The 21045-nt window shown below is 50.4% G+C and overlaps 5 protein-coding genes across 5 annotated transcripts; 3 read left to right on the forward strand and 2 right to left on the reverse strand.

The window, feature by feature from the left end:
* Positions 1-475: 475 nt before the first annotated feature.
* On the forward strand, positions 476-6234 carry chsE (chitin synthase class Va; the record flags this gene model as incomplete). Its single annotated transcript, XM_040783875.1, has 3 exons — positions 476-576; positions 647-835; positions 903-6234. The coding sequence occupies 3 exons, from the start codon at positions 476-478 to the stop codon at positions 6232-6234; spliced, it is 5622 nt and encodes a 1873-aa protein (XP_040641500.1).
* Positions 6235-6652: 418 nt separating this feature from the next.
* EURHEDRAFT_529280 (putative dynactin) lies at positions 6653-10784 on the reverse strand (the record flags this gene model as incomplete). Its single annotated transcript, XM_040787101.1, has 2 exons — positions 6653-10294; positions 10365-10784. 2 exons carry the CDS (start codon positions 10782-10784, stop codon positions 6653-6655), a joined length of 4062 nt encoding a protein of 1353 aa, XP_040641501.1.
* Positions 10785-11161: 377 nt separating this feature from the next.
* On the reverse strand, positions 11162-12262 carry EURHEDRAFT_410063 (putative pyrimidine 5'-nucleotidase). The gene is made up of 4 exons (XM_040781276.1): positions 12191-12262; positions 12019-12123; positions 11535-11960; positions 11162-11480 (listed from the first exon to the last, which is right to left on the reverse strand). Exons 2-4 carry the CDS (start codon positions 12032-12034, stop codon positions 11299-11301), a joined length of 624 nt encoding a protein of 207 aa, XP_040641502.1. The 5' UTR covers positions 12035-12123; positions 12191-12262; the 3' UTR covers positions 11162-11298.
* A 528-nt stretch (positions 12263-12790) lies between these two features.
* EURHEDRAFT_450579 (uncharacterized protein) lies at positions 12791-15313 on the forward strand (the record flags this gene model as incomplete). Its single annotated transcript, XM_040783887.1, has 1 exon — positions 12791-15313. The coding sequence occupies one exon, from the start codon at positions 12791-12793 to the stop codon at positions 15311-15313; it is 2523 nt and encodes an 840-aa protein (XP_040641503.1).
* A 1899-nt stretch (positions 15314-17212) lies between these two features.
* On the forward strand, positions 17213-21004 carry EURHEDRAFT_410066 (KH domain protein). Its single transcript, XM_040781277.1, has 5 exons — positions 17213-18219; positions 18282-18563; positions 18622-19083; positions 19141-19465; positions 19516-21004. Exons 1-5 carry the CDS (start codon positions 17692-17694, stop codon positions 20934-20936), a joined length of 3018 nt encoding a protein of 1005 aa, XP_040641504.1. The 5' UTR covers positions 17213-17691; the 3' UTR covers positions 20937-21004.
* The last annotated feature ends 41 nt before the right edge of the window (positions 21005-21045 follow it).

A 21045-nucleotide genomic window follows, 5' to 3' on the forward strand; every position in this document is an offset into this window, starting at 1 on the left:
TGTATCATCGGCGGGCGGTGAGGTTAACCCCGGACGGTTAACGCCGATTGTGGTATTTGTAGAATTTCAGTACTAGTGATACTGACTACTGTCTCTGTTTTGTTCTTGTTCTCTTCGTCTCTTTCATTCTTTCTCTTCTCCCTGACTCTAGTCTATCATTGTCGGTTCTCGCTTCGTTTCATCCTTAGACAGATACGCCGTGCCGTTCGCTTCAACTCTAAACAACTCTGTTCTCTCTTACTCGACCTGTCACACCAGAGTTATCGCCTGCAATTGCTACTGTGCATCTTCCGTCGTTACCATCGCTTCTTTTGGCCTATATTGCTGAACAAACAATGTGGCTTGTCCTATGCTGATGTTGGCCTTTTCAATTCAACATTCCTGATTCTCGGAATATCCGCCACTTCACTCAGATAGGGCCGCTATCTGTTATCAGTGACAATCTCACATACCGGGGGGAGGAACACTGGACAATATGGCCTCAGGACATATTCCATCTCATGCCCAATCATCGCTACCATCGTTGCCAGCCCATCTACAATCGGATACGCATTTGACTGCGCATATCGCGAGCCGGTACGGTTGTCCTCGAACCGAACAAGGAGAGATAATCCATTCGCGTACTAACGATAAAACTTGTCTACAGGTTCCATGTCGGTTTACCAACGGCTCGTCTCTCTTCCCAAGCGTTAATATGCCTCAATACATACACAACTCCGACCAAAGGTCCAGATGGAGGCAAAGAGGGAAGTTCGATGGCAGAGGCCGAGGATCTGGCCAAACGCGCATTCACTAGATTGGCTACTCGTGGTGAAAACCAGGCTATTGTGTTTCTGTAAGTGCCTGGCTGGTAGTAAACCGCATTGTCAAACAACACTAACGGTTTTATGACATCCTTGTAGTGGAGAGAATGGATCTGGAAAAACGACTATTCGCTCGCATATTCTATCATCGTTTCTTTCCTACTCATCCACACCTCTCTCGTCGAAGCTCTCCTACGCTACCTTTGTTTTTGACGCTTTGACGACCACAAAATCCTTGACCACTCAGACAGCATCGAAAGCGGGACTGTTCTTGGAACTGCAGTACGATGCCTCTTCCTCGGTTAATCCGACGCTGATTGGCGGCAAGATCATCGATCACAGACTCGAACGCAACCGGATTGCTTCTGTACCAACCGGGGAGCGGAGCTTCCATTCCCTCTATTATATTCTGGCAGGAACAAGTGCTCAGGAAAAGGCTCACTTGGGCTTTGATAATCCTATCCATATCTCTACCAACAGTGGAATGCTCGGTTCGAGCACAGTGAATCATAAACGATGGAGATATCTGGGTCATCCCACACAGCTAAAGGTCGGTATCAACGACGCTGATGCGTTCTACCATTTCAAAACAGCGCTTCGGAAATTGGAATTCCCTAGAAGTGAGATTGCCGAAATCTGCCAGATTCTTGCAACTGTGCTACATATCGGACAGCTGGAGTTTGTTAGCGGCCAGTCTACCGCTACTTCTGCAGAAGAAAGTGGAGGATACGCGCTTGAAGGTGGTGAGACAATTACCTCTGTCAAGAATAAGGATGTCCTTTCCATTGTGGCCGCCTTCCTCGGTCTGGGAGTCGACGACCTCGAAGCCAGTCTGGGATGCCGAACAAAGACCATCAGTCGAGAGAGGGTGACGGTGATGCTGGATCCCAGAGGAGCACGACGTAACGCGGACGAGCTTGCTCGAACAATCTATACTCTTTTAGTGACTTATGTGATTGAAACTATTAACCAGAGAATTTGCGCGGCGGATGACAGTGTTGCCAACACTGTGTCTATCGTCGATTTCCCAGGTTTCTCTCAGGCCTCTGCAACTGGATCCACCTTGGACCAGTTCCTGAACAATGCAGCGACCGAATCGCTTTACAATTTCTGCCTCCAGTCTTTCTTCGACAGAAAGGCCGACATTCTGGAACGTGAAGAAGTCTCCGTGCCAGCCATCAGCTATTTCGACAACTCCGATGCGGTGCGCGGCTTGTTGAAGAATGGCAACGGCCTGTTGAGTATCCTTGATGACCAGACCAAGCGCGGCCGGACCGACACACAGCTCGCTGAAACTCTGAAGAGGCGTTTTGAAAACAAGAATCCTGCCATCATGGTCAGAACAGCAGGAGCCGGACCTGGTACTCGTCATGTCTCACCAGAAGCGCGTTCGGCATTCACAATACGACATTTTGCTGGTGAAGTCGATTACTCTGTGAACGGTCTGGTTGAGGAAAATGGTGAAGCCATTTCTGGTGATTTGATGAATCTCGTGAAGTCTACAAGAAGTGATTTCGTACGGGATCTTTTTGGGCAAGAAACGCTGCAGACGGTCACCCATCCAAGAGAGAAAACGGCCATTATGCAGGCGCAGGTCAGCGCGAAACCGTTACGAATGCCCAGTGTCGCAAGGCGAAAGGCTGATCCGCCTGTTGCGCATCCATTCGATGCGGATGATGCAGACGATCATGAGAGCCCTGATGGCAGTTCAACGGGGTACGTTTCTGGAAGACGCAAGACTGGTCTGATGACAAACAGTCCTCAAGGCGCAGCTGGTCAGTTCCTGTCTTCGCTTGAGATCGTTAGGAAGAGCTTGAGCACACCCGATCTCAACCCTTATTTTGTCTTTTGTTTGAAGCCCAATGATCGCCGCATTGCGAATCAGTTTGACAGCAAATGTGTCCGAGCACAGGTGCAGACTTTTGGCATTGCGGAAATCAGTCAACGGCTTCGCAATGCTGACTTTAGTGTGTTTCTCCCCTTTGCTGAGTTCCTTGGGCTGGCGGAGGTTGGTAATGTCGTTGTTGGAAGCGATAGGGAAAGGTGTGAAATCGTGTTGGATGAGAAGCGGTGGGCAGGCAACGAAGCCAGAGTTGGTAGTACCGGTGTCTTCCTGAGTGAACGATGCTGGGCTGACCTCGCAAAGGTAGGCGAGCGTGTGGTCCCTGTCTATCATGGCAGGGGTTCTGAAGATGTTGGCGAGGGCTTCCTACATCCACGAACAGCTGCGTATATGGATTCCAAGGTCCGGCTCCTCGATTCGCCCGATCGGTCCCCTTATGGCGATGAAAACAAGCAGGGATACTTTGGCGCCCGCGACGTGGATGGACGCTCTGATGCCGGGGGTTCTGCCTTCAACTCCGGTGACATGTTCCACAATCTCGAGACGAGAGAGCAGATGCTGGAGAAAGGCAACGAAAAGAAAATGGAAGAAGTAGACGATGTGCCTCTTTCCGGTAGTCGTAGACGCTGGTTAGCATTGGTGTATCTGCTTACTTTCTACATTCCCGACGTTGCTATCAAGTGGCTCGGGCGGATGAAACGCAAGGATATCCGACTAGCTTGGCGAGAGAAGCTCGCGATCAATCTGATTATCTGGTTCAGTTGCGCATGTGCCATTTTCTTCATCGTCGCTTTTCCTGGTCTAGTCTGTCCCACGCAGCATGTCTACTCCGCAGGGGAGTTGAGTACGCATAACGGCAAGGATGGTCACAATTCTTTCATGTCCATTCGGGGCGTGGTCTTCGATCTGGGTGCTTTCATGCCATCTCATTACCCCGACATTGTCCCGCAGTCTTCGCTAAAGAAGTATGCCGGTGTGGATGCCACCAATCTCTTCCCCATTCAAGTTTCGGCTCTCTGTCAAGGCAAGGATGGTCATGTTGATCCCACAGTGCTATTGGACTACAAATCCACGAACGTTTCTGGGACCGCAACCGCATCTAGTGACACGGATGCCAACTCTAAATATCACGATTTCCGCTACTACACCAACGACTACCGTCCTGACTGGTTTTACGAACAGATGATAATGCTTCGGGCGAATTACAAAAAAGGCTTCATCGGCTACACACCAGAGTATTTGACGAAACTGGGGGATAAATCGCAATCAATTGCAAGCATCGATGGGAAGGTCTATGACATGACCACCTACCTTGCTGGAGGTCGAAGGACGCAAGCTCCAGAAGGAGAGGAAGTTCCGCAGAATGTCGATACTGATTTTATGGACTCCCTGCTGGTAGACCTCTTCCGACAGAAATCTGGTCAGGACATCACCAAATACTGGCAGAACCTTGCCATTGATCAGGGACTGCGTGATCGTATGCAATTGTGCCTTGATAATCTGTTCTTTGTCGGCCATGTCGATACTCGAAACTCGCCTCGCTGCCAGTTTGCACGCTACTTCATTCTGTCTATCTCCATCATCATTTGCGCAATCCTCGTGTTCAAATTTGTGGCCGCGATGCAGTTTGGAAAAAAGACAGTTCCCGAGAACATCGACAAGTTCATCATCTGTCAAGTTCCGGCCTATACAGAAGACGAGGAGTCTCTTCGCCGTGCTATTGATTCCATGGCACGTATGCGGTACGATGACAAGCGCAAGCTCCTGCTGGTCATTTGCGATGGCATGATTATCGGACAAGGAAATGACCGCCCCACGCCTAGGATTGTTTTGGACATTATGGGTGTTCCAGAAACCGTGGATCCGGAACCTCTCAGCTTTGACAGCCTGGGAGAAGGCATGAAGCAACATAATATGGGAAAGATTTATTCCGGTCTATATGAGGTGCAAGGTCACATCGTTCCTTTCCTGGTTGTGGTCAAGGTTGGAAAGCCGTCGGAGGTTTCACGGCCCGGTAACAGAGGCAAGCGTGATTCTCAGATGGTTCTCATGCGGTTCTTGAATCGTATCCACTACAACTTGCCCATGAGCCCTATGGAACTTGAAATGTATCACCAAATACGCAACATCATCGGCGTCAATCCTACATTCTATGAGTTCATCTTGCAAGTCGATGCAGATACGGTGGTTGCTCATGATGCCGGAACACGAATGGTTGCTTCTTTCCTGGCGGACACTCGCATACTCGCTGTCTGTGGAGAGACAGGCCTGACGAATGCAAAGACGTCTGCGGTGACTATGATCCAGGTCTACGAGTATTTCATTTCGCATAACATGATAAAGGCCTTTGAAAGTCTTTTCGGATCAGTGACCTGCTTACCGGGATGTTTCACTATGTTTCGTATCCGGTCTGCAGAGTCGGGCAAGCCACTTTTTGTGAGCAAAGAAGTCGTGGAAGCGTACTCGCAAATTCGAGTCGATACACTGCACATGAAGAATCTGCTGCACCTGGGTGAAGACCGTTATTTGACGACCCTGCTCTTGAAGCATCATGACAAGTTTAAGACCAAGTTCCTGTTCGCGGCAAAGGCTTGGACTATCGCCCCAGAGAGCTTTGCTGTTTTCTTATCCCAGCGCCGACGATGGATCAACTCTACAGTGCATAACTTGATTGAACTTATTCCGCTTCAGCAATTGTGTGGTTTCTGCTGCTTTAGTATGAGATTCATTGTCTTCGTCGACCTACTCAGTACCATCATTCAGCCGGTGACAGTCGCCTACATCATTTATCTCATCGTCTGGCTCGTGAGAGACACATCCGTCATTCCATACACATCCTTCATCCTCCTCGCAGCCATCTACGGTCTGCAAGCCCTCATCTTCATCTTCCGCCGCAAGTGGGAAATGATCGGTTGGATGATCATCTACATCATCGCCATCCCCGTCTTCTCCCTCGCCCTTCCTCTCTACTCATTTTGGCACATGGACGACTTCTCCTGGGGTAACACCCGTGTCATCACAGGTGAAAGCGGCAGACAAGTCGTCATCTCCGACGAAGGCAAATTCGACCCAGACACCATCCCTAAGAAGAAATGGGAAGAGTACCAAGCCGAACTCTGGGAAGCGCAGACTTCCCGCGACGACCGCTCCGAGGTCTCTGGTATCTCATACGGCACCAAATCTTACCACCCGGCACAGTCAGATTACGGATTCGGAGGGTTCCCTGGCTCGAGACCTATGTCCCAGCTTGACCTGTCGCACCAGTATGGCGCCCGGAGTATCTCGCGTCCGCCGTCAGAGATGCTCAGTCGACATATGGACATGGAGTTGGAGGATCTGTCGAATTTGCCGAGTGACGATACGCTGCTTGCGGAGATTCGGGAGATTCTGAGAACAGCGGATTTGATGTCTGTTACGAAGAAAAGTGTTAAGGTAGAGCTCGAGAGGCGGTTCGGGGTGAATTTGGATATCAAGAGGTCCTATATCAATTCTGGTAAGTCATCCAATTTCACTTCTTGTTCATGGCAACATGCTAACTTGTTTTGCAGCCACCGAAGCGGTTCTATCGGGTGCCCTTTGATGATTTAGTCATCTAATCTACTCTTAAATCCCTAATAATGTTGCATTTCCTCATCTGTTTATCACTTTTCAGATCTCTTTCGTTCGGGGCGTTCTGTTTTTATTACAAGCCTGCAGTTGTACATTATTCTTGTGTTTACAGCATAGCATGTTTCTCATGATCATAGTGGACGATATTAGATTTGCAGTTCTGAAGTTTAGACAGTACATACATAAGTTAGTCTTAGGACCTACTAATATTAACTACAATAATTCTGTGCACGCTTCGGCAACATGAGCATTGGAATTGTAATCACTTTGAACAAACAAATGGGGGTATAAAATACGAAATATAAACAGTCCCCGACTACAAATCACCTAATATATCACAAACCATATGTACGACCCAGACAACACATCCCCGACAACAACAAATAAAATAAAAAATCTAAGAAAACGGCGCAATAGCCGGCTCAACCAATCGACTAATCGGCGATTTCTTCTCATCCCTCTGCCCTTGCTGCTGATGCTGATGCTGCATCCCCAGTATTCTCCACGCCTGTCCCATCATCCCAAACTCCCCGGCAGCCATAGAATCTTTCCTCGACATATGGTGTTTTCTAGCCTGTTCGCGAAGCAGACGCTCCTTTTTTGCGAGAGCAAGTCTGTCCTGTTCTTTCTCGTGGGAGACGATATCGTCGCGCCATTCGGCCCAGCGCTCGTAGTTTTCGCGTTGTTGCAGGACTTGGTAGCGCAGTTTAGTCTTGGAGGGGCGCCATGCCGTACGACTCTCGCCTTCAGCGTGGTAGGCCATGGATGACTTGAGATCGCTGACATGCGAGTCCTTGGCGAGTTTGAGGAGGTGCACGAAGGCATCTCTGCTTTCTGCTGCGGTTTGCTGGGTCTTTTCGCGCTGGCCGTTGGTGCTGTTGTTTGCGGATTGGGTGAGCGGGACGTCAAGCCAGGAGTGCATGTCGGCGGCGCGCTGGATGGAGAAGGGATCGAGCATGTTTGCGCGGCGGTTTTCTTCGCGCAAAAAGCGGACTGCTGCTTGGAGGCTCTTAACTTCGGCACGGAGGGCTTCATTCTCGTGTATTGTGGCCAGGGAGGCGCCGCTGCCGTCGACGACGACGCCATCGGCTGTTGTTGTGACGCCCGTTGTTCCGGAGGCGTGTTTGACTCTTTCGAGGCGGGATTTGAGCTCTTCGCGCTCTGCTTCTGTGGCTTCGAGGTCTTTGCGCTGTTTCTCGACTGTGTCGGTGAGGTCTGTGTGTTGGGCTTGGAGTGCTTCGATCTTGGCTTCGAGTTCTTTGACCATTGAGGCTTTTTTGCTTGCTTCGCGCATTCGGGACTCGACGAGTTCGACTTTGATGGCTTGTTCTTCGATGGTTTTGTCTTTGACGCCTAGGGCTGTTGAGGCTTCTTGGATTTCGCTCTTCAGTTGGCTGATTTTATCGTCTGCGTCTGGGGAGATGGCTTTGTTGGATTTTAGCTCTTCGGATCTTGCGATCCATGGTGCGGGACGCTTTTCAAACTCAGTTGTGAGGGATAGGTTGGATGAAATTGAGTCGAGCTCCTCCAGGGATTCAGTAATGCCACGCAGCTTGGTGCCAATCAAGGACATGGCATCATTGTTCCCGCTCTTCGGTTCTGAGGTTTGGTCGAAGGATAACGAAGTTTGAGACAGGCTGTCTAGGGTTTCTATCAGGCTGAGTGGCTCCGTGCGCGCTTCGTCGTGGATAAGTGCCAGGATGTTCTCTCCTAGTTGTCGGGATAGCAACGAGAGGTCTTTGCCAGAATCCTCGACCTTCTTGAAGGGCTCCGCTGCATCACTAGGAAGAGCAAGCGATCTTGCTTGCAAGTCAGAAACCGCACGGTAAATCTTCCCCATGGCTACCTTAGATCCACGGGCCTGAGATGAAAGCCCCTCCATCTTATTAAAAAGTAGAGAGATCTCCTCGTTGCCTCCCTCCGGAACGGAAATCTTAGACTGCAGCACAGATCGGAGCCGCGAGAGACATGACGCAGAGTGGTCGAGGTATGATTGAGTCAAATGGGCACGCATGGAAAGTTCACCAGCAGACGCTTCCAGCGACGTTGGGAGCATGGTTTCTGCGAGATGCGCCAAAAGAGCAATGGATCTCTGTAGTTCCACCGCACATTTGCTCATATTGATCTCATTCTTTTTCAGACTCTCAAGCCAAAAGTTCAACGTGCGTTCCACTGGCTCCATCTCAAACAACGCCCTCTTGATACCACTGAAACTCTCGGCGGAAGAGCTCTCGATGTAACTTGTGAAGCGGTCACAGAGAGAAGATATCCAAAGGAGCTTTTCTAGCACATCGTGGGCTGTGAAGAAGTCTTCATGAGACGGAGATGTTGACGACTGGTCGGCATTCCTTTCGCGAATGGTGCTGTTTACCAACGATGCCTTGAAGCTAACACGCTTGAAGCGTAGAAGCGCCATGACAGAATTTCGCTCCCCATCGTAGTATTCAGGAAGATATAACTTCACAATGGACAGATGTAGTGCAGCTTCCTCAGCTTCCATTCGACCAGTTTCGACGTCAATCGTTTTCGTCTGGGCCTTGGATGCTGATGCCTGGAGCTTCATGTTGAGATCAATCATGGCGCGAGATCGAGATGTAAGGTCGGTAGCTTCAGCCTCCGTGATCTGCTGAGAGGCTCGCATATCTTCGAGGTCCCCTTGTAGGGTCGAAACCAGCTCTCGGAATCTGACCAGAGTGTATTCCAAATCCTCGATCACTTCATCTTGCTGTGTGATCTTGCGATATTGTTCATTGAACAAACCATCCTTGAAGTCAATCTCTTCCTGCAGCTGCTTTTCCGTTTCAACATGGTTGTACTCGAGCTCATCGTTGATCTCCTTCAAAGCTTCGAGATCTTCAATAGCCGCGTGTAGTTCATTTATTTCCTCCTGGTAGCGCATGTTCTTGTCTGCAAGCTCTTCGATCATCTCTTCGGCACCGAGAGCGGTCTCCAATTGTTGTTTGAGGTCCTCGAAATTGTTCTCAGAAGCCAACAACTTCTCCTTTGTAGTTTCATATTGAGACTTGATCGCGGCATAGTCTTCTAAATCCTCCTCCATTTCTCTAATGTGGTCCTTCAGGTCCATCTCCTGTTGCTGAGTCACATCACGCAGGCGTATCAAGGCTTCACGGAGACGCTCATTGGTCTTTACCATTTGCAGCCAGCCTTGAGTAGACTTTTCCTCGGGGCTCATGCCCTGGTCGAATTCTTCGTTTTCGTCTCTTAGGACATCAACCTCCAATTGAAGCTCTTCGAGTTTGCCTCTCAGCACATCGCATTCATGTTTGTAGGCATCAGCCGTTTCTTCTGCCATTTCGCGGTCGAGGGTAGCCATCTCAACGACACTATCATGCTCTCCCTGAATCTGCTCAATCTCTTCCAGTCTCGCTTGCGACTCTTTCAGTTGCTTTCGCAATTCACCTAGCTCAACCTGTTGCGGTTGGTATTTGGCCTGTAATTTCTGGATAATTCCCTCGAACTTGTCGCGCTCTGATTGTAATTGTTCGAGCATCTTGAGCTTCTCTCGATCGTCGCCTCGCTTCTTCTCCATTACTTTCAACTTTGTTCTCAATTCATCCAGTTCTCTCGTAACCGTGCTGTTTTGTGGCGGCTTCGGTGTCGATGATTGTGATAACCGTGGCCGAGCAGTAGCAATTGACATCCGCGACGAGCCCGGAGGCGCTCTTGGTGCGGAATTCCCATCATCCGGATCATCTCCATCAGCTCCAGCAGAATCGATCACGACGTCCGATTGTCCACTTTCCGTTTCCGCAGCTGAGGAATTATTGGAGGCAAGGTGGCGCAGGGAGGGGCGCTTGGAAAGCGCCGCACCTGTCGAACCCAGGCTTTGTCTCGTCCTGTGCGTTGGACCCGATATCGATGGTCGCGGTGTACGTGAGGCAGCGGAGGGAGCCGGCGGAGGACCCATGGAGGCCTTGGTAGTACTTGATGGCCGGGATCTAGTGGCCGGTGGGCGTGAGGTCTCGTCGATTGACAGGTTACGAGAGGACGGCTGCTTCGTGGGCGATTTCAGTGGAGACTGCACAAGGTAATCCGTCAGCTGTTGGGAATGCAATGTGTTTCAAACAATCCAATTTATTTCAACGTACCCTCAAGCCTGGCCGTTGGGCAGCGGCTTTCGCAGCAGACGAGGGATTGGCCGTGCTAACGCTGTGTCTCTTCGCATTTGCAGAGGGCAAAGCACTTACGCCTGGCTTCTTGATTCCCGCTCCAGTTTGCGCCCTTGCCCTGCTCGTCGGCGGTGCATTACCGGTGTTCCCCTTAGGAGCGGGCTTGGCTGGACGCTCAACGAGAGTCAAAGTAACAGAAGAACGGACGAACACTCCATAGTCTTGTTCGCAATCAAAATACCGTTCTCCCCTGACCGATCCATCGTTCTTCCCCGCCGGCTCTTCTAGTTCGAGGCCAATCCAGTCCCCTGCGGCGAATCTGGTGTTACCAACGTACCGAACAGTAGCTCTCTTGCCGTCCGGCAGTAGGACCACGGAACCGGGAGATATGTCACCCATTGTGAAGCATCCAGAAAGAAGTTATCTTCCTGGAGCAGACATAGAAACCTCAATTCTGGCGGTTGAGGTGACGAAAGGAACGTTGATGTTGTGTTGTTGATCCGGAGGTTAGTTTCCACCAAGAACGCGGTACGTTGTCGGTGCCTTTGTGCCTGAGGCGTGAATGTACACCAGCAAAATGGCTGCAATGAGATAGCCAACTCCCATAATTAATGAATTCACATCCTATAGGTGACTACTTCATATATCTTCTCAACACCGAGCACTTTTGTGCTTCTCCCGTAATGACTGAGCATTTTGGATACGGCAACAAGCGAACCAGAATGTAGAACATCCGTCTCTATCAGCAACAGGAAAAGAAATACATAGTAGAAAAGGGCAGGAACATATATATATATGTATGTATGTATGTATGTATGTATATATATATAACAAGTGATCAGTAACGTTTATGCAGTCGCATCGTATATTCTATTTGACAAAAAGTCTACAGTGTGCATTCTATAGGCAGAGACTACCCGGTCTGGGTGCCATCGGTCTGCTTGAATAGCTGAGGGAAGTGGACGCGCAGATGGTCGAGATTATGCACCATGTATTTGCATGCCGGAATCCGTGGTATCGGCAGACCAGGCTCGACCAAATGGACGGTATTCCAACCGCGAGCCTCAGCATGTTTGCAGTTTAAGTGGGAGTCATCTATCGCATGTCAGTTCTAGTCTATATAGAAAGAGAGAATCACAAAGAACGTACCGACAAAGTAGCACTGTGCCGAACTCGGAACGCCCGCTTCGATCTCTGCCTTCTCGTACATATCCTGGCTTGGCTTGCAAATTAATGGCATTTTGCTGTAATCACAGTATGTCACTCCTTCGAAAAGATCATCCACTTGTAGTAATTTGACGACCCGTTTGGCATGGTTGACGTATGCGTTGGTGAGAAGCCATAGCCTCACTTTGCTCCGGTCGATATCCTCGAGCATCTTTCGCAGCTGCGGAGCTGGTTTCAGAATATCATCTAATGGCAACGCGTCGTCAACTTCGCGGTTGAACTCGAGAGGATCAATCTTGTGATGACGCGTGAGACCTTCAATGGCGAGACCGTATTCTGTGTAGTATTTCCGGTGAAGCATTTGGGCATCTTGCGGTTCGAGGGACAGGTGCTTGACGAAGAACTTGTCTGAAAAGGCGATCCCATTAGAAACAAAGCCCGATATTTATGCACATTGTAAACTGACTGATAAGTTTCTCCATTTCCTCGTGGATGTTGCATGCTGTGCACGATTCGGTCAGTCGTCGTATTGTCTTGCTCAGTGGCGGACTCCCGGACCTTTGGAATAAAGCTGCGTCGCAAAGACCAAAATTAGTACAATCCAGCTTCTATAGCAATATTTTCTCCTGAATACTTACACAATTATCGATGTCGAAAAAGAACACTGGCCGTGAGTCAACCGCACCCGCGGGACAGTTTGACAATGTCATCATCCCCCGATTAAGGCCAACGTATGGAGCACGGCAGAAAGAGGTGAAGAAACTAGAAAAGACTTGCGGTGCAGGACGAAGGCAAGAAGCGCGATACATACAAAATGACACCAGAGTAGGGGTCAGTTGCAGAAAATACAAAATAACAATATCATTCCTCTCCAAACCATTGAACCGGCCTGTCTTGTCCGCGGGTATGCGCCGCGGCATCTTATTGGCGCGCCCGCGGTCTTTCCGCAACGGGTTTAGCGTCACTTCCGGAGATTTCCTGGAGACAGAATGAGGAGAGGGAGAGCTTCCCATTCACTCGACACCAACACACGCACTAGCTTTGCAACTACCGTCTCCGATCAGTCGTTCCTCCCTTCTCTGTCAACCCAGAGATTGGAACCAGTGGACTGGAAGTGAATTGACACTTGGCTCGCTGTGGCAGCAGAGATTGGTTTCTTCCCGGAGCGGACTTCCTACGGGCAGCACTCCTTCACTCGTCCAGATAATTCCCTAGTGGAAAAAAGTATATCCTTCACTATGGCAGCTCATGGAGTGACACAGATTCGAGCCAGTACTACTGGCTTGCCTACAGGCGAGGAAGTGCAGGAATATGAGAAGATTCTGAGAATTAGTGACGAGATCTTTTCTGGAACTCACCCCAAGCTTAAGGTCCCCCATCAATTTGTGCGCAAAACTACGTCTCGAAACCCTGCCTATCCTTCTAGCATACAGGCTCAGGTAGTGAAGACAGGTGGTCTGGGTGGTTCTCCTACGGAGAGATCATCCCAGGCTACTCCGTCAGCAGCTCCAGCTTCTACGACTGTTGACGGTACCTCTGATGTGATCACCACGACCCCTTCGAAGAACCGTACCGTCCCAAAATCTACCTCAGAGATTGATCCGATATTTTTGACTAAATCAGATGATTTAGTCAGGGCAGAATTACAGTTACAAAGACAAAGGGTGGAAAGAGTATTGCGGGACCAGTTGGAGCAGAAGAGGCTAGAGTCGAGACAGAAAGCGGCGGTGCAGGACGCAAAGCCCGACTTTGATGTGTCTGGTGTGCTGAACCAAGCCCTTGAGTTGGTCAAACCTGCTTCTGTAAATGATATCTCTGCAAGCAATGTCGTTGGGGCACCCAGTGATTCGTTTGACGAGAATTCTTTCTACTCCAGTAGAGCCCCTGACTCTCCGCAGCAAGGCGAGCCGTCTTCGGCAGCAACAGCACCTCACACCGGGGACCTTCCTACCAAGATCCCAGTAGAAAACTATTCAGATGAGTTGCAACGGCTTGAAGCCCTCAACCGCACTGGATTGGATCAGGAAATGCGAGATGCTTACCCTGTGGCAGACAAGCGCGATCCTTACCGTCACAGGCAACCCCATGACGCTCCGGTAGACCTGACAGGCAATAAATACCACCAACTTCCGCAGGCAGATGATGCGATGGAAGAGCCGGATTACTCCCCTCCAGCTCCAGGTGTACCACCTATGGACAGGGCAGAAGTTCGTGAGTATCAACCGGAATATATCACCCATGATGCAAGACGACGGGTAGACAATCGAGCAGGTGCAGGAGGGTATTACAATACGATGTCCCCAAGAGACGACGTGAGAGTCGTGAGAAACCATATAACCTCGCCTGCCGCTCCTCAGCCATCTAGGGTGTCTCCGCTAGCCGTGGCCAAGGTTCCCTCCGCCCCTCAGGCTAAGGACATACGAACGAGATATGAGGCGGAACGGGTTCACCCTACACAGGGTCTAGACCGTGCCAGTCCCGATGCCCCGGCTGCTCAGCATCCAATACCGAGGAAGCGTAGGAGATTGCAAGAGGACAAAGGTCGAGCCCGTCAGGTTCCGTACAATAAAAAGCCTGCTGCTGTTGATACTTCTGATCCATATATTAAAGAGGAGCCAGTGTCACCGCCACCTTTTGCAGACGCGCTGCCAGCTTACCAAGGCCGACCTGCCCAACCAGTGTACATCGACATCGCCTCCCCGCGTTATACTCCGGTTGTTGAACGAAGGGAGCCACCGATCCGCGAGCCTGTTTATGAGGCTGATCCGTACCACGAAGCCCCTATGTCACGGGCGGCCTCTCGGCTCAGCAGCCGCCGGCCCATGCGTGATGAGCCTGATTTGCGACGGGTCGCTAGCTTACAGAATGCGCGGCAACCGGAATATGCGCGTGAATATGTCGAGCAACAACCCAGTCCCCGTGCAGTGAGGGCAGCATCTTATGCGGTTGTGGAACGGCCTCCGCCGGAGAGAGCGACCAGGTACTATGATGAGCCGGTGCCAGCGTACTCAAGACGGTTTATTCCAGCCGAGGGGTCACCATCATCTCCACAATTTCGGGAGGCATACTATGAGGAAGAGCCGGTGCCGGCTCGGATTATGGCGCCGCCGCGGCGTGTTGTGGTTGATGAGCATGGAAATCAATACTACGAAGCGGCACCTGCCGTACAGTATGTTTCTTCAGCAGGTCGGATCCCCAGGAACGACGTCTACGATGACGATGTGCCGGTCCGTCAAGCCAGTGTGCGTCAAGCCAGTATGCGGGCTACATCAGTAATCGAAGATCCATATGGCGGCCGGAAGTACGTGCAGGAGATGCCACCACCTCCAAGCACGTATCGGCGGGTGACAGACTACGCACGGCCTGCACCGGCTGAACGGCGGCCGTATGCGACACCTCTTGAGGGCGAGCCATTCCCGCGCAGTAGCAGTGTTCAAGTGGGCGAGTATGCTCGGCGTCCGGCATACATGGATGATCCAGGTCTTCCGCGCGAACGTTTGATGCGCGTGCCGAGCGTTAGACCTCAGACGGCACGATACGACGAGCCACGGGAGGTGATCTCCCGTGTGGCAAGTGTGCGCCCGGGAAGCGTATACATGGATGAGGATCCGCAGCGGCCGCGGGAGTACGTTGAACGACCTGTATATGTCTCTCGGCCTCCGCCTATGCGGGAGGATCAGGGATACTACGAAGGAGAACCGGAGCGGGTTATGATGGAAGGAGGAAGAAACGTGGTGCAGCGGGCACCACCGCGATATTGAGATGGGGCATTTTGATGTATACATAAGCAGCATTGGGATGAACATAGTTGTATTGATTTCCTTTTCTAATTGCGGATATATATTGACATTTGAAAATCTGCGCAATGATTTGAGCCATTATACCCCTAGTATAGACGTCTTGCATCAGAAATACCACTACGTATAATATTGAAACAGCGTATTGACACGGATAGTTCCAAAACATAATGGGTTTTCATCCTTTGCAAGGTCACCTGGGTCACCTCATGTCCGTATCGTGAGATATATTTTGAAACATTGAGAGATTACTCGGGAGCGCTGACGAATACTCTTTCTATAACGTTATCTGCCTAGCGTGCGGTGATCCAAACCTGGTGCATTAACCAGTATAGTACCCATACAGGTACGGAGTAGTTGTTGGAGGATGCAAAATTTGATGGCTTTTCAACCGGACGTTTACTTTGTATTGGAGGAGGCGGTGGAGAGGGCGGAGGTTTGCCGGATATCGATTCCGATGGACTTGTTGAGTTGAGGAGTGACTACAAGTATGCCTAGCAGTAGCATCGGTTCACTGAAGGTTTCTACGCATCACTTTGTAATGCACTTTACTGAATTGACAGTGCTCTGCATGGTAAAAGACACAAACAGACTGCCCTTACCAACACAGACCCAGGCAGATAACCAATCGATTAGCGGAATAACTCATCGATCGGTCTCGATCAGCCTGCACTTATCCTGTGAGCGCTATCGGTACTTTTGTCGGGAGAATCAGCGCAGGACAGTGGCAAGTCGCAATCAGACAGCGCATACATGCAGCGGAAGCGGAAGTGTAAGCGCAGGGCAGGGCTATGTATGTAGGGGTGATATGTCACAGTACTCAGTGCAAGGCCAGTAATACCCTAGTAGTGAGTCGATCCGTGGGTTTTGAATGGATGGATGTTGTGACGTTGTGATTGCTGCGGAGAACGGGATGTTATTGGGTTGTCTATGTGTATTGAGCGTGTACAGTACTTGTACAGAATAGGTTGAGTGGCACTCCTGTTCAGTACGAGGGTGTGATATCTCGATCGTGAGTCAGTATATACTACTTGCACTCTGTTCATGATATGAGAGAGTAATTGAGTTCGGACTCAAAGTCCTAACTTTTAATGGCTGCAAGCCACGCTCCCCTTTTACAGTCTGTAAGAATGCAGTGATACGCTGTGACGCAAGCCGGAATGGATGGAAACGGTTTGGCTTGAATCATCCTGAATTCATATTGGTCTATTCATTCCGGTATGCAATACTGTACCTGTACGGTGCACTACATTAGAGTATTCTAGCTGTACGGAGTACTTGTACTCTAGCACACCTAGAGTGCTGTCTGTAAAGAACTCGCTTAACCCCGGTTGGGAATAGTTTCAACCGTTCCCGAACAGGAATAGTATCATTCCGACCGGGTTCAGGATGATTTCATGGATTCAGATAATACAGGCCAGTACAGAAGAGTAGAGCAGAGATACTACTGCTGTCTAGAGTACTGTGGACGGAGTAGGTTGTGGAAGACCGGGTCCGGAGTAGAATGAACTGTCTCGTTCCGAATGACCGCCGGCATCATCATCATCACCATCATTGTAGGCTCATCGTACCAGATCACAATAGCAGTGAATTAATAGAGGATTGTAGAGTAGATACATAGTAATAGCAGTAGTGGTAGTAGTGGTAGTAGGAGAGAACAATAATGACTACATACTGAATGGTGGTGGTGGTGTATCGTTATCAAGATTGTACGCGGTCTCTCCCGTCCACTTTCTTTCTCGCTTTCCTGTTTTCTCTCTTTTCTTCCTCTCTTTCTCTCCCCATAATTCCTATCGATTCATTTCTGCATCTAAAATTCATCTGATTTTTCACCTTTTCTTTTCTGTTCTTCTTTTTTATTCATTTTTTCATTTCTTTTTTATACCCCCAAATTTTTTTTTATATTTTTCTCTTCCCTTTATTCCCTTATTTTTTTTCTTGCCCTGTGACATTCCGCGGAATCCCCCCAATTCCTGCTCAGCCGCGCTCCTCTCATTCCTCTCTTCTCGCTCTGACACTCCCACACTCTCATTCTCACTACTTTCCACCAATAATCTCTCCCTGTTGAACCCTCGACTGTTACTTTTCTCTCCTTTTTTTTTTCTTTTTTTTCTCTTTCCCTTTTCGCCGGTTTCGACTTTGATTCTTCTTTCGATTCTCCTGTGCTGCTGTTGCTGGTCGTCCTCCCCGCGCCAAACCGTGTCTTGTCTCCCATTCGCTTTGTCGAACCCTCTCCTATCATTCATCCATCATAGCATCATCACCATCATCATCTCTTTCCCCCATCGAAATTGTTTCGATCTAAGGGGGTAAGAGACTCGGTCCAATCCAACGTTCTGGCCATGCACAAGATTTCCAATTTTACCGGCCAGGCCCGTCATGGCTGGGAACGCATGACTCCAACCTTTAGCATGTCCAGGCCTCATACCGATCTGGCCTCCCACTCTCTCCGCCGGCCCCATGGCGCGCCCCCAATGACTCCTCCGACCGGTATCGATCCCACCGTCAATCTGTCCATGAATGTGCCGTTTTCCTCCACTTTGGCCGGTCCCGACGCTGAGGATGTGATCCACGCCAGCCCCAACGCTCTCCAGCGCTGGTCTTTTCCCGAAGGCACTCCGGAAGGCACCCCCGTTCATCTATTACCGGTCCATGTTAGTAATGTCGAGTCCTTGCGGAGACTCTGTCGTCAAATCACGGAGTCCAGCGCTGGCCGGATCGAGGCCACTGTCACCACCTCGGAGCCGAAAGTCGTCCCCTCCCTCCAACGACGACCTCAAAGTCTTGTGACCAATGTCTGTATCACAGGTGAGGGAGAGACGGTGCGCAAGATGCGGGCGAAGATTCTCAATGAGACCCCAATTCTCTTGGTATGTTTCTTTTTTTTTTTTTCTTTCTTTCTTGCGGTGACATTTGTAACTAATTCTGGTAGCGATGTGCGACGGTGGACGTGGATATGCACCTCATCATGGATGGTTCGACCAAAGGAATCCGTGCGAGTGTGCTGGAACACTTGGACACCTTGGCCGCCTATACCGGAACCGACATCTTCCTGTTGACCCCCAAGGTTCGGGATACCGACAGCGCCGTGGTTTCATCTTATGGCTACGCTTCCGATAATGGTCTCGACCACCGATTCCGAGTCGCAATTTATGGAGACATGGAGAGTGCGGAGCATGCAAAGACCCGCGTGTTGATTATGATTGACCAGATTGTAAGCTAACCATGTCATGGTTCTCCTGGTGTCCTGTCGCACGCTAACAAGCCACTAGCTCAAACGCCACGTCGACGCCCTGAAGCTCGAGCTCACAATGCACACCTTGGTCTGCGGTCGCACCCGCAAGAACATTAAGCTCATCGAAGCAGCCACCGGCACCGCCATCTACTTCCCTCCTCCGTTCCCGCGAATCTTTGGATACACGCCCCCGGGTGCTCACCGTCGCGCTGAGGATGAGGTTTACATTACTGGTGACGCCCCGGAGCAGATTGCCCGCGCCAAACAGAAGTTGCGAGAGTTGGTCATGGGCGTCAAAATCTATGTCAAGGATGTCATTGTCAACTCTAACAAGATTGACAACATTCTACTTGACCGTCTTGACAAGGTCCGTAAGGTCATGGAGATGAACGGTTCCTACGTCTTGTTCCCACAGCTGGGTAGTCAGCGTGGCCTCGTCCGCATTCAGGGCTCAGAGGTTTTACACGTCGAGCGCACGGTTCGGGAGATTATGGCTTTGGTATATCATCCTTCAGCTTCCCAGGTGTGTCAGGAAAATGGGACTAACGACTACTAGGCTGGCCAATTTTACAGTGCGTCTTGGTGGATCATCATGCCGGATCCCTCTCAGGGTGGCTTCCGTGCTCCCTCTGCTGCCGATGTTCGCACCATGTTGTCCGACATTTGTACCAACTCGGAAGCAGAGGTTAGTTTCGACAACTTGACCTTCACCATCAATGGATCCGACGATGCGGTCAAGGCTGGCATGATGGTTATCAACCAGATTCCCTTCGTTAAACGCAGCCAATACCAGATGCGCGTCAAGATCGAGCTGGCCAACGAGCACAAGGAGTTTGTCAGTGGAAAGAAGAATGGCAAGATCAACAAGATCATGGGTCAGAGTAAGTACACCCATCTCTGTGGTACAAGTAAACCATACTGACCCGTGCAGGCAATGTCCAAATCATTTTCGATGGATTCAACGAGTACAACTTTTACATCGATGTCTGTGGTAACCAGTACGAGTCCACCAAGAACGGTCTGGACCTCGTCGAGCAGGAAATGCCTGCTTCGATCTCTTTCCACGTTCCCGACCAGTACCACAAGCGAATCATCGGCATTGGCGGCCAGCACATCCAGCGCATCATGAAGAAGTACTCTGTCTTCGTCAAATTCTCCAACGCCATGGACCGCGGCGGTATGGGCAAAGAGGATGATGATATCAAGGTTGACAACGTCATCTGCCGCACTCCGGCTCGCAATGCCCAGAGCTTGGACCTTGTCAAACAGGAGATCATGGACATGGTCGAGAAGGTTGACGCTGAGTATGTCTCTGAGCGAGTTGCCATCAACCGTCTGTACCACCGCGAATTGCTCGCCCGTATGTCCGAAATCGATGAGCTGGAGAAGAAGTGGAACTGCAAGATCGAGTTCCCCAGCACTGAACTTGCCAGTGACATCGTGTCCATCTCTGGGCCTGAGTACCAAGTTCCTCAGGCCGTCGATGCTCTGTTGGGAATGGTTCCCGAAAGCCATGAGCTTCTCTTCAACAGTTCAGATGAACTCCGCGACTACTTCAAGTCCTCCGACTTCCGTGAGAATGTCTCCACCAAATTGAAAGAACAATATGAAGTGGACACGACGGTGGATACCTGTATTGATGCCCCTCCCTCTCCCGAGCAAGGTTCAAACTCGTCTATCGCTCCCCCGGAGGATCGCGTCGTTCTAGGATACACCCGGAACAATGCGGGTGGTCTGAAAGATGCCATCGACTTCTTGATCTCGCGTCTCGTCGCTCACGGCCTCGATGCCACCACGGTCAAGGGTGCCATTCCCCGACCCAAATCTGATTCTTTCGAGGAGTCATTGCCCTTCTTTGACTCCAAATTGTTGCAGCACGCTCCTGCTCCGATCGTGACCGACTCCCCCACTCGGCCGAATTTCCCCGATGACACTAGCGAGCGTGGATCGATCTTCGAGCGGCTCCGGAAGCCCGGCAGTATCTCCTCGTTCTCATCGTTCATCGGTCGCAAGAACCACTCTGCCTCTCCAGGATCGTTTTTCAAGCATGCCTCGAGCAACGCCTCTAAGGCTTCTCTTGTTTCCATGGAGTCCCGGGACAGTGGCTACCGCAATCCATGGAATGATTCTGGAGTGAACCTTCCCGAGGACGACTTGCCAGTCCTTGGTACGTCCCATAGCCACAGCAACAGCAATGGCTGGCCAGTGCGTTTTGATACAAAGTTTCCATTCAGTGCGGCGCCAGGCGACATGACCCCCAAGCATGACCTGCGCGCTTCTTTTGACAGTGGTCGACCTAGCACTTCCAATTCTACTTCTGGATACCCGGCCCCAATTGGGCCACCGCGTTAAAAAACTGAGTTGCAGCTGTATACCCCAAAGGCACTTTGATTTTTCTTTTTTTTTTTTTTCCAGCGGTTATTTGTCTTTTTTTTTTTTTTTTTTTGGATGGGCTGGAACT

The sequence above is a fragment of the Aspergillus ruber genome (genome assembly GCF_000600275.1).
Source record: "Aspergillus ruber CBS 135680 unplaced genomic scaffold scaffold00005, whole genome shotgun sequence".
Taxonomy (NCBI): domain Eukaryota; kingdom Fungi; phylum Ascomycota; class Eurotiomycetes; order Eurotiales; family Aspergillaceae; genus Aspergillus; species Aspergillus ruber.